The sequence below is a fragment of the Rattus norvegicus genome, chromosome 19 (genome assembly GCF_021556685.1).
Source record: "Rattus norvegicus strain SHRSP/BbbUtx chromosome 19, alternate assembly SHRSP_T2T, whole genome shotgun sequence".
Lineage (NCBI taxonomy): Eukaryota > Metazoa > Chordata > Mammalia > Rodentia > Muridae > Rattus > Rattus norvegicus.
The window spans coordinates 65,057,381-65,069,911 of NC_141552.1; the positions used below are offsets into that span (position 1 = coordinate 65,057,381).

The following is a 12,531-nucleotide window of genomic DNA, read 5'->3' on the forward strand; positions in this document are numbered from 1 at the left end:
ATTTCCTTGAGATGCTGATGGCTGAAGCAGGGTGTCCCCAGCACTGTAAGACTCCATCCCCTTTCCCTTCAGACACTCTTAGTAAGTCCTGATTTGTTCTCCTTTCATGACCACCTGCTTAATACCTGGAGCAAAAAAAAAATAAAAATAAAAAAAAAATGGCTCTCCAGTCTCCAGCTAGGCTGGCCTCCAGCTGGCAGGGTCCCCTGCCAGCTCAACCCAGAACTATTAAATGTGGCTCTGGCTCCTCATGCTTTATCCTTCCCATGAGCTCCTTCAAGGCCAGAGGCCTGCGTGGCACGAAGTGCATGGCTTCATGAAGGCCATGGCCACTGGCTCTATCCTATCCACTTGCGATGCCTCAGTTTCCATGGCTGGCTCATTAACTGTTGGTAACAGTTAAGCTGAAGTTAGTGCCCAGCTCAGGGTGGGCTAAGTGGCAGTTTGCAGTTGGGATCTAACACAGCCAGGGTTCGAGGAAGACATAAGGGTTACCGTTAAGTCTGCTGAGGTCAACAGAAGGTGGAGAAATCTGCAGGGAGGAAGATGACCCCTTTCCCTTCTCTGGATACAGAGCTACCAGCTCAGTGTGGGTGTCCTCAGGCACCGGAGGGCAGCAGTGTGGGCTGGCAGCACTGTGGGGGCTTGCAGGGCACCTCTCTCAGGTCAAGGGGCCACATAAGCTCACTGAATAGGAACAAACACTTAGAAGCCCTGCCTTTGCCTGTGACCTAGCTGACCAGTGAGTCCTGTACAGGTACATAGGCAGCACAACAGGACTGTGTGGGGGTTGGGGTTGGGTGCTGGGGGATGCTAATAAAAGGCAGGAGTGTTTGTCTACGACCCTCAGACATGCAGCCTCCCTAGCCTGGGGAGGCTCTAGAGGAGCTGACTGGAGACAGCACTTTGCACCTTTGCCAAGCAGGGTCCCATATGTCTCCTAATAGGGAAGGGAGTGGTATTGTATGGATGTGACAGGCAGACCAGAGGGCAGGCTCGTCTCAGAGTGGCCAAGTTTTCAGGTACCTCGGCTGGGCAGTTCCTAAACTCTGCTTCAGGATGTCCTGCTAAGATCCCAGAAGAAGCCACCCAATGCCTCTGTCCGGATGGTAACACTTGGAAGCGAATGGCCAGATGGTGACACTTGGAAGCGAATGGCTGGCCTCGAGAAGCTGACCAGTGCCCAGCCCCTTGACTGACTGCCATGTGTGACTTGGAAGATAAGACCCAGGAGAGGTTCCAGGGCAGAGTGAGGGGTCTGTCCTCAAGGGTTCCTCTGCCACAGATACAAAAAGTGGACCCTGGGTTCCAGTCTGACCTGTCATGAGATGGGGGTGTTGTGAGAGTACCTGCATTACTAAACTTCTTGCTGGCCCCTTCCTCCTGCCTTACCTGCTCCTGCAATGTCACGGTGCAGTTAGCTTCACCATTGGCCTACGGGTTCCCTCGAGGCCAAGCCCCTCCACCTTCGTGTGTCCCTGCACCCCCCTTCCCTTTAGCCTCATTGCCCTCAGGGGGTTGGTGAGCAGAGGAATGTGTGTATAGCTGTGAGAGGGGTGGGCTGTGAGAAACAAGATGGTTCCCACACAGGGAATTTGGCACTGAACACAGAACACAGCAGCTTAGAACTCCAATAGCTTTAAAAAAAAAAAACAAACCACCCCCCCAATCAAAAAGCCTCACAAACCAGCAGACCCTTGCACCCCACCCCCAGTCTAATGTAACAGACTAGTCATTAATACAATAGTAAAAGACATTACAACCACAGCACTAAGTCCAGTGGCACAGCAGGTGGACCCAGTGTGGTGGGAACACACCGTACCCAGCACTGGACACTGACCACTGAAAAGGGCCAGGCAGGGGGGTTCCACAGGGCAGTGATGTGTTAGGACAACACAATGCAAAGCATTGGGCCAAATGACTGTGGCTGTGGCTTGATTTAAAACCAAAAACCTACAGATGGGCGTCCTCAGGACATCAGAATAGGAATGACAGGGCCTTCTCAGAGGGCCTGGGTCAGCACCATGAACGTGGACCAAGACTTGCCCTGCCCTTTGAACCCAGGCTGTGTCTGGGGACCTGAGTTCACATCTCTGGGAGAGCCTTCTAGGGGCACTCTGACCTTGACCTCTGCCTCCTCACCCCAACACAAGGGAACCCCAGGAGATATCAGGGTGGCCACTATGTAAGAGCTTCACAGTAGACACTCCAGTTGACACCCCCTCAGGGAGGCCAGCTCTGAGGCAATGGAAGGGCCAGCGGGGGATTCTCATGCCCTCAAGTCCTTCAGTCAGATCAGCTGCTTCAGTGGATGTGCTGCTGGACTCAACCGTCTCCCCGGAACAGACTGGTCCCACACAGGAGGGACAGCAGCACGTAGCCAGCAGTTTTCACGCTCAGGGAGCTGGAGTGGTCACGTCACACAGGTGGCAGAGAGCAGAAGGGTAGTTGGTGCCTATTCTTTTGAACAGTGGCCCGGGGGGCTGAGGGGGGACGGTGGTGACTTGACAGAGAGCTGCTAGCAGTCTCAGGAATTATGGAGGTGGACAGAGGTGTGTGGGTGGGAGCCCCATGGTGCCGGTCTGGTTCTAGGAGAGCTGGGGTGGGACAGGGAGTAAGACCCAGAGCAGTGCCCCTTGAATGTGTAGAGCCAGCTTGTGTGCACAGGAGCACATGGCCCCGCAGTTGACAGTTGGTGGCCAGGTGCCACTAGGGTTATGGCTGCAGAGGTCTTTCATTTGGAGCCAGGGGAAGGGGAATCACCAGGACTTCAGAGTGGTCAGACCGGAGCTCTGCATTTACAATGGAACAAATGACCCACAGTAGAGCTCTGCCTCGTGGGTCAGGTTGGGGTTTCATCTCTAGGACAGACCCAGAAAACTCAAACCCAAGCTAGCACATTCATCGTCCGTTTGTCAGTGCAAGTCCACAGTGGAAAAGGTGATGTTTGAGTCTCAGTAGTTCTGACTTGGTGACAGTGATGTGGTCCCCTCCAGCCACAATGTGCTACTGAACGAACAACAGTCGGAGAAGAGCTGTGGCCTGCAGTTCCCACTCAGAGCCGGACTGTCCGGCCACACCATCTCCTGCTCTTTGCTACCCTGTTTTGTCAAAAAATAATCATCTCGGTAGTGTAAACTTGACCCAAATGAACGCTACAAAAACAAAACAAAAAATCATAGAGGAGAAAGCCCAGATGTGGCAGTCCCCAAAGTCAGAAAGACCAGGCCTCAGGCCACAGCACACCTCACAGTGGCTGCTATGTATGCATGGATGGTCACCATCTGGGACCAAATTCGTACCAGGTTTCTTTCACGGCCACTGTGGACACCTGACCTTTGAGGGACAGCGGATGGTGTTAAGATAGTTAGTGGTGCTCACTGGAGCTGTGGGGATGACGGGCCTGGACGCTGCTTTTCCAAAGGTGAGTTGTCTGGAAGCAGTCACAGTGCACTCTCCCGCGGCACCCAGGACACGTGGCTAAGTCTCCTGAGGAACCACCTGCATCAGCTTCTGGCAGAGCACGGTCACGGAGACTGTAGGGAGAGGACAGGAGTGAGCAGAGTGAAGGGCCGGGCAGGAGCGGCAGGCCAGCTCCTCCTATCCCACCTCTCTCACCAACCCTTTTAGCCCTTTTGAAATTTCAAGCGATGGGGCTGGACACAGTGAACACAGGTCCTAAGCTAACCGGAATCAGCCTGACCTGGGTACCTCAGATACAACTTTTCCAGGCTCTAGATCTTGTCAGGCCACTGTGTCTAAGCTAGTGTCCAGAAGTGGGGTTTTGCCAGTTGGCAAGGGCAGCTGGCCACAGAATGCCTGCTAAGACCAGCTACGGTGGTACCCAACTACGCTCTGTAATTCTGTTCCTCTCAATGGGAGCCTGCGCTATACTGGTATGCAAACCCTTGGCCAGAACCACAAAGCCCAAAGCCAAGCATGATCTCTTGGTCTGTAGGGTGTGCGGGGCAGGTCTGACGACACCTCACCCCATCACTCCTGCCCTGGCTGGTGTGGGTGGCAGCGTGGGTGGCGGCGTGGGTGGTGGCGTGGGTGGTGGCGTGGGTGGCGGGGTGTACACTTACAGATGACCTGCAGGATCCATTTGGGCTTGTTTTTCCACCACACACCAAAGAAGTAGACAGGCAGCCCGCTGAGGATGATGGCGAAGCCAATGCCGCACTCCAGGGGTGTCTTCCAGAAGGACACGGCGATGAGGAAGAGGCAGGCCAGGATAAAGAACACTGGGAGGGCCAGATTCACCTGGGACAGAGGGGAGACATGTTGGCCACCAAGATCTCCTTCCCACATGTCCATGGCTCGTGGACGCAGTGGAAAGCTCCTACCTACTGCCCTGTGGCCTCAGGCCATCACTTCTTTCGGGCCTGCCTAGCCACACCTCCCTCCATGTTTGCCTCTGCCTTCCAGTGCCTTAACTGCCTCCAGCTGTCGCCTTGCCTTGTTCAATCTTGCTCTGACCCCAGCACACAATGCTGAGCATCTAAGCACCCAAAACTGACCTGGTTTAGACAGGAATGAAAACAGCCACCCTGGCTTCTCTGGAGGCTTCCACAGGGCAGCAGTAGGCTCTGCAGCCCCCACACCAGACACGGAAACCCTGGCTGGAATACCCACCCATGGCTGCCCAAGGGAGGAGCAGCAGGTTGACCTTTCTGGGAAAACCCTGGCAACCCACCAACAAGCAAGGAGTCCTGCCTTCTCAGAGGACCCTTTGTGAATATGAATGCTCACCCCAAAGCCACAGCCTGTTAACCAGCCCAAGCAGACAGGCTCCTGGCAGGGCAGGCTAACCCCTGAATAACCCAACAGGCAGAGCTGGGCTCAGGCCAGACTGCTGTCCAGGATCCCACTGTCTCAAAAATGGACTCCTACTGTGGGAAAGAGCCTCACGAGAATAGACTCTAGCTATGCGCCCAGGAGATGAGGCCACAGTTAGTTATCTGTGAGCTCTCCATGGACCAGTTGTGGGCGGTCTGACCTCTGTCCCCACAGCCTAGAGGACTGAGTTTAACAAGCCAGCATAGTTGGGTCTCCCACTAACTGGCCACCAGGCTCCTTGTTATTAGTGGAGACCACTGAGTACAGGCAGCGAGAAGGTGTGACTGGGTCAGCCTTGTGCCCAAGGAGAACATGCTGGCTAACAGAAGCTCCTGGCCATCAGCCACCATAAGTCAGCTGTCTTGGGACAACTCTGACACTTGCTCTGACTCCAGCAGATCAGCCTTCGATGAACCCTTCTTATGGGACTCAAGGAGAAGGGGACAGGTTCCCTTGTTTGCCAAGGAGAGATGGAGGCAGGACAGGGTAGGACCAGAGGCTGTGCCGCTCCAGGACGGTTTGGATGCAGCCCTTGCCTCTGAGAATGAGACCTCAGCACTGAGCAGGGACAACACCCAACGCTCACCTTGATGGGACGCTCCAGCTCAGGCTTCTTAAAGCGGAGCCACATCATGCCGATGATGGCCAGGGCCACACACAGCCAGTTGAAGAAGCTGAAGAAGTTGATGATGGAGAAGATGTCTCTGGAGAAGGCGTACATCAGGGTCATGACACACTGAAACCAAAGACAGAGCCGGGTGAGCCTGGCAGGGCAGTGCCTGCTGATGTGGGAGCTGCCAGAGGCCACCGGGCAGCCAACTGCCAGCTCCGCCCGTGTCTGGCTGAGCACATCGGTTTGCCCTTGCTTTAAGAGGTGACTGCTAGGGTTGGGGATTTGGCTCAGCGGTAGAGCGCTTGCCTAGCAAGCGCAAGGCCCTGGGTTCGGTCCCCAGCTCCAAAAAAAGAAAAGAAAAAAAAAAAAAAAAAAAAAAAAAAAGAAGTGACTGCTGTGACCATGTGTGAGGTCCTGGGATACAAAGAGAGGGACAATGGGAACCGTGAGGCGCCTGCCCTTAGCACCTCCTGTGGCCTTCCGTGCCAGAAGTGACCAAAATATCCATTGGGGACCCTCCATCAAAGCACGGTGTACAGTCACTGCACACGCCACTATCAAAAGCAAGCTCAAAGTGATGCTGACTGTGCTTGCCGAGGAACCCGAATTAAGGGAGTGTGAAGCAGTACACGTTTCTTGGTTAGGCTTTCTGGGGTCAAGGTGACTGTTTTGTTACACAGCAGGAGAGAACTAACAACTCGGACAGCAGCACAGGCTGACTTGAGTGGCATGGCGGGAGCAGACGTGCTGTCTGACAGACGCTCCTGCTGGGCAGGGATGCCACTTCAGCACTTCATGACTGACTGTTACCTCTTTAGAACCACAATGGGCTTCTGAACTTAAAAATCTGGCGCTGTACTGCAGTCCGGTGCATCCTGGTAGCCATGTGCATGATACACAGTTCCCAACTACGTACTGCGCTGGGCACAGACAGAGGGGGCCCTGAGTGGTGAGGACAGACCGGGCACCACTACCGCGGCAGACTCACCGTGAACACCAGTGATGGCACCGGTGTCAGAAGCTGTGGGTGGATCATGGAGAGGATGGAAGGCAGGTGGCCCTCCCTGGATCCCACGAAGAACAGTCTGTGGATGGAGCAGCGGGCAGTCAGCCCTGGCCCCACCACCCAGACTCAGAAGGGAGCCGCCTGCAGCTAGGGAGGGTTGTCAGCTACTGGGAGGGGCTTAGCCTTTTCCCCGGCATAGGACTCAATGTCCTTGACCTCTTGGACAGAAACCTGGGGCTGTCCCTCACTTCCAGCCCCCCATGATATGACCTAACTAGCAGAGGCTCAGAACAGTTCCCCTGTTCCTCGGCCATCAAGTATCCAACAGCAGCTGTCTGTCAGGAATAAGCAGACAGCTTACAAAGTTCCTGAGACACCAGCATTTCTTCCAAGGGGCTGTCAAGCACCTACCTTGAGGACGTGAACAGAGACCCATTGACAGAGCCGAAGCAGGACAAGCCCACGAAGACAGGAATGATCCAGGACATGACTCCCAGGTGGTAGTTCCCAAAATCCTGGACAGACACAACACAGGGTGAGCGCTCGACTATAGTGGCGCACAGACAGGACCTCAATTTTGGCCCCTGGAGCAGCTTAGTGACTCAGCCCTTAATCTCCTGCCTCTACAATACATGGCTACTGTTCAGAGTTAGGGTCTGCACTGAGAGGGAACACACAGTGACTCACAGCAGGCCATCCCCAAGTCTTGTTGTAGGGCACACATAAGGTACACTGACCGCCTTCCCATGGGATCTAGGGTAAATCTTTAACAGGGCTTCCTTATTGATGGCTGTGTCACATCTGCCAAAGGCCTGGTGTGCCAGGTATTTATAAACCACGAGCTTAGAGTCAACACCTGAATAAATAAAGCTAGACAGCACTGCCTCTCCACTGTGGTCCCCTTTAGTGGACACCAATGATAACCTCTAGACTCCCCAGGTAGGGTAAGGCTTGGGCACAGGCCTCTGAGAAGCTGATAGGGGAGTCTTACCACAGCCACGGCTTCAGATGTCAGCATCTGGTTGGTAGACAGGGTAGTGAAGTAGGCCAGGTTCGTCAGCACATAGACCAGGGTGACAATGGGCAAGGAGATGATGATGGCCAGGGGGAGGTTCCTAGGAAGACAGGCAGAGACGTCAGTGTGATCCAGGACTTAGGGCTGGACCCCGGGGAGAGGAGCCAGGCTCCTGCCCTCTACAAGTGGCTCCAAGTCTGGGCCTCACTTCTGGGCAAACATTGGGATGCACATGGTTGATGCAGCCACTGGACCTGGGTAGCTGTGCATAGTTGAAGCATAGCTCACACTACCATCCTCATCCTCAAATACTGAGCATCTTTTCGGTGGCTCTGAGGGCTGAAGAGGAGTCAAGACTGCCCAATGTGAGCACCCATGGCCTTACCTACAAGCCACATATCCCAGACAAATCCCCCCTCCAGATGGTGTCCAGGGCCAAGAGCCACAGCTGCCCCTTTCTGGCCTAGAACCAACCCTATCCCTACGACGTCCTGCTGCAGGCCCGACACAGCTTTCCGCAGAAATAGGAGGGCGGGTCAACAGACTCTTACAGTGTGTGGTTTCTCCCTGCCATGCCAAGACAAAATGAATTATGTCTCAGCCATTTCTGTACATACCTGTAGGGGTTGATCATCTCCTCCGTGACAAAATTCAGATAGTTCCTAGAAATCAGGCAACAGTATGTCATCTTATTGTACACAGTCATCGAGGGAAAATCAACACAAACAGAACCCAGGGCTGCCCTTCGTAGGTGCAGCATTTGAATGAGATCAGCCCCTTAGGCTTATATATTTGCATGCTCAGTCCCCAGCTGGTTGGCTATCAGGGAAGGATTGGGAGATGCGGCTTTGTTGGATTGGGTGTGGCTTTTGTGCCACTAGGGTGGGACACGTGAGGCCCAGCCTGTCTCTGCCTGCCTGTTTACAGATCAGGATGTAAACTTCTCAGCTATTGCTTCAACACCACGCTCCCAGCCATGACGATAATGGACTCACCCTCTGAAACTGTAAGCTCGCAACTAAATGCTTTCTTCCATAAGAATTGCCATGGTCGTGGTGTCTCTCTACAGAAGCAGCAGAATGCTAAGATAGTAGGGGACAGGAAAACCCTCTGTGGCCTCCAGGGACCTCACTGTTGACAGCAGCTAGGCAGTGAGCGCCCGCCCTTGGGACCAGCTATTCACTCTGCTCTGTCCTCTGCCCAGTCTATCTGAGGCAAGCACACAGCCCATCCCATTATACTGCTCTGTCTGGCTTCATCCCAAGGCTCTTTCTATACAGCTGTCGTAAAAGCAGAGGCCAGGCTCCATCCTATGGAGAATTTCGGATAGGACCCAGGTCTCCCTGCCTGTTCCATAAAGGTCATGACTTTGCAGCTCTTCGAGATGATCCTGTGTTCTGTCCCACCCACTAGATCAGCCCTGTATGGTCAGAGCACAGAGATTCTGAGTACAGCAGCACCAGGCGTTCCCAGGCCAACTCAGATGTTCCAGAACTTACCATCCTCCGTAGGCGAAGAGGCCACTGTACAATGCCAACACAATGTTCCCCACGTCCAGATTGGTGCCTTCAAAGGACAACTTCTGGTGCAGGTTGGATGCATCCCCTACAATCCATTTAAGAGAACTAAACTGGTTAGAGGATCTGGACAGAGGTTCCACTAGAGCTCTGGAGTGTTTCTGTACCACACTGAAGCTCGGGATGCAGCAGCTACTGCTGCAGACTGACTGACCCGCCGAGCCATCTGACCCCGCCCCTACACTCTCCAGCCACTTAGAGGATTATGGCTGCCTAGAAACCCACGAGACCTTTGCAGACTGAGGTCAGGCCACGGCTGGGAGGGATCAGCTCCAGAGCCTCTGCTCACACTGGGCTGTATGCTCGTATGTGGCATGCAGGCAGTGCCATTAGCCTTCAGCCACATGGAGATGTCGCTTGACACCTTGGCCCCCTGCTATGAAGCTCAGAAGACCCTGTCCAGGGCTATGAGGAATTAGGTGGGAAGAACTCAGGCCAGACCTGTGCCATCCCAAGTGTGTGAGTAGATACACCCAAAGAGGAGGACCAGGAGAACTGACAGAGCAGGGCGCCCAGAGACAGCCTGCCTGGGGCTGAGGACACTTCACACACCCTCTGCTTGTGTCCACCACTCAGATGACCACACAGCCCACACTCCAGGCAGTGTTCTTTCTGAGAATTTTCTAGAGCTAGTGGCTATCAGAGTAGAGTCTAAGGGTGGTCAATGGGCTGCTAGGATGTTCTTCCTGAGGCTTGGTCACCTTATCTGTAGAATGGGCCCATTTCATCAAGCCTGTAAAAGTCTGATACTTAAAGATGCAAGACTAGAAACCATATATCTGGGAACCAGCAAGGTGGGTGGCTAGTTCTCCACAGACTCAGGTCACCTCCCTGTGGGGACAACAGAATTAAGGAGCCTTGGAACTAGAGGCGCAGTGTGCTTCCCTGGAAGGGAGCTGTTTCTAGTTATGGCTATTGAGGCTGCACAGGGCCTGGCCAGGTCTGCTTAAGACATCATCAGGCCGGCTACCCTGGGGCGAGGCCTGCCTGATTCATACTCCTAGGTCAGAGTCAAAGACCCTGTAATGGAGGTCTGCACAGAACGTCTTTCAGCCCTGTGCCAGGGTCTGACTAAGAAGGAAGCCTCGACCAGTTGTTTCACAGTCTTCTGCATGTTTGGAATGTCCCATGATTTGGTTCCAAAGCCTGAGCTGAGGATGTCCTGGGCTCCCCACCCACCTCAGGTTAGGCCTGATCTTCTAAGAAGCGTAGTACCCACATGCCCATCTGTCTAGGTCCTGGTCACAGGGGAGTCAGAAGCAGGCTTGTGGTGAGCAGGCAGGGCAGCTCAGGACAGGGCACCTTCAGAAGTGCTTTGGTGGAGTCTCCCACAAGGCAGGGCACACCCCTCATCCTCTGCAGTGGAATGTTTTGGAACAAGGAGAACCTTTACATGCACGGGGCCTAACCCACACATCTCTGCTCCAGGCAGCACTTCTCCCGTAGGTTGGGAAACCGAGGTACAGAGCAAACCGAGGCAGTACATGAGGAGGACCTGACAGGCTGTGAGAAGCAAGGCTGACTCTCGGCCAGGCTGGGACCTTAAGGGATGGAGATGATAATGAATACCAATGAATAGTGACCAGAACCCACTCTGAGTCAACAGACAGCCTGAGCCTGGGGTCCACACCTCCTTTGTAACACAACCTCAGTGTAGCTGAGAACAGAACAGCAGCTTGAACTGTGTGAGGATTCCGAGTCAGAAGGAGATGTGTTCAGCCCTGAGGCCTGTGTAAATGTTTGCCTTGTGGACACCACCAGACTTGGATCATGACGTGAGTGCAGCCGTCACCCAAGATGATGGTGTGGAGCCGAGCACCTGGCAGAGCAGCACGCCCCGGCTCTGCCTCACATCCTGAAACACCCCTGAAAGAACAGCAGCTGCTGTGACAAGGCACCAGGTTGAGAATCTCAGTGGCTCTATTCCCAGGAGCACACGAGGCAGGGGCTGTCCTTTGGGGACCTTAGTACTGCAGGAGAGCTCTGGAGGAGAGTGATATCAGGGTGCACAGAGAAACAACACCCAGATAGTGAAGTCTAGTACAGTGGGCAGGATGCCTGCTTTCTATCCAGCCTGGGGATGGCAAGAGGGTTGGTTCAATCCCTCAGCAGATGGTTCGCTGCCAGGGACTCAGGGTTTGGACCAGAATACCAACTCTGCCGCTGCCCTTTCCCCACTGAGGAAGGAGTTGAAGACTAAAGTCCAGATGTGTGTCAGGGCTTATGGCATTCAGCCTGGGCTGCAGCAGAGCCCTGGCGTTTGGTGACTGTGTCTGTGCTGGACACTGGTCCAGGACTGGAGGCCAGAGCTTCCCTGGGTATCTGACTAAACAACTTTGTCTCCACAGGCACCATGGAATGGACAGTACATCTGCTGTCTGGATTCCCCTGAGCTGATCCCAGGCTGAACTGACTCACAGGTGACCCACAGTGCCCTGTCACCCTTTGATACTAGCTCTACCTTGGGTGGCTTGAGGGTGTGAGGGAGTAGCTGTACCCACAGTCTGATCTGTATTAGGCAGCTAGCTCCCTTGTGCTGGACAAGTGGCTTAGAAAGAGAAAGCGAGACAGGCACCTTGCAGGGAGTGGGACAAGCCTGGGACTTAGATGTAACTGCCTCACCTCGAAGCCTTGGGTTGTCACAGATCTAGGTAGGGGTGGGGTAAGTAGCAGGGTTCTAGTGGCAGAGACCAGAGGTGCAGCTCGGTATGCACAGTGTGAGCTCCACTGTTCAGGGAATCACTGCCAGGCTCAAAGCCGACTTCCCCTGGCCTGTTGTCAGTCAGGCCTGATCTACACCCACATAGCTTCAGGTACGGGACAATGGGCTAAGTGAGGGTTCACTAACTAACAATGGCAGACGCAGGGCAGACAAGCTTACAGTGTTAATGGCACAGGTTGGTTGGGACCAGACAATTCCGACATGCTATGGCCTTTGAAGCACCGCTGCCCTTCTTCTGGGCTTGTGTACTGTCTCAGAGGCCCTTCTCCCACTCTGGCCATGTCAGGTGGGGCCTGGTTGGCAGGCCTCCCATTCCTCAGCCATAAAACACTTCTCTCCACAGGGCTCATGGACTGCTGTGAGAAGCTATGTATAAGTAGAGACCTCAGCAGGGTGCAGCCCTAAAACCACACATCAGAGTTCTCTGGGGAGCAGGGGTGGATGGGGTGGGAATGCTCAAGGCCCAGGGAAGAGGACTTTAGGGAACAGTGTCCCAAAGACACCTGTCATACAGTGTGGCCATGGGAACTTACTCAGAGGAAAGGAGGCTGCCAAAGTGCCCTGCCTGCCTTCCTGTCCCTCCCTGACAGAGGCCTGTGTGGAGGCACACGAATGCTGAGGACAGGCATGCTGGGAATGAAGACAGATTTGAACTCCTTCCTACCTGCAGGACGTGGCCAGACTTGCAGCCCAACTTAAGAGTACAGAGGCTCAAGGCTGGTGTGTCCTAGAAATGCCAGGGCCCCAGGCAAGCTGGTA

The 12,531-nt window shown here is 54.3% G+C and overlaps 1 protein-coding gene across 2 annotated transcripts in view; it reads right to left on the reverse strand.

Moving 5' to 3' along the window:
- Window positions 1-1,622: 1,622 nt before the first annotated feature.
- The window catches only part of Slc7a5 (solute carrier family 7 member 5), a 28,607-nt gene continuing 17,698 nt past the window's right edge, over window positions 1,623-12,531 (reverse strand). The window contains exons 3-10 of one of the 2 annotated variants that reach the window (XM_087595090.1): window positions 8,973-9,078; window positions 8,091-8,135; window positions 7,450-7,573; window positions 6,870-6,973; window positions 6,441-6,537; window positions 5,426-5,575; window positions 4,086-4,263; window positions 1,623-3,536 (exon numbers count right to left, since the gene is read on the reverse strand). In XM_087595090.1, the coding sequence (XP_087451216.1) occupies window positions 3,481-3,536; window positions 4,086-4,263; window positions 5,426-5,575; window positions 6,441-6,537; window positions 6,870-6,973; window positions 7,450-7,573; window positions 8,091-8,135; window positions 8,973-9,078 (860 nt within the window). In that variant the 3' untranslated portion in view covers window positions 1,623-3,480. The remainder of the gene's footprint in view (window positions 3,537-4,085; window positions 4,264-5,425; window positions 5,576-6,440; window positions 6,538-6,869; window positions 6,974-7,449; window positions 7,574-8,090; window positions 8,136-8,972; window positions 9,079-12,531) is intronic. The other variant, NM_017353.2, reaches the window with a different exon arrangement.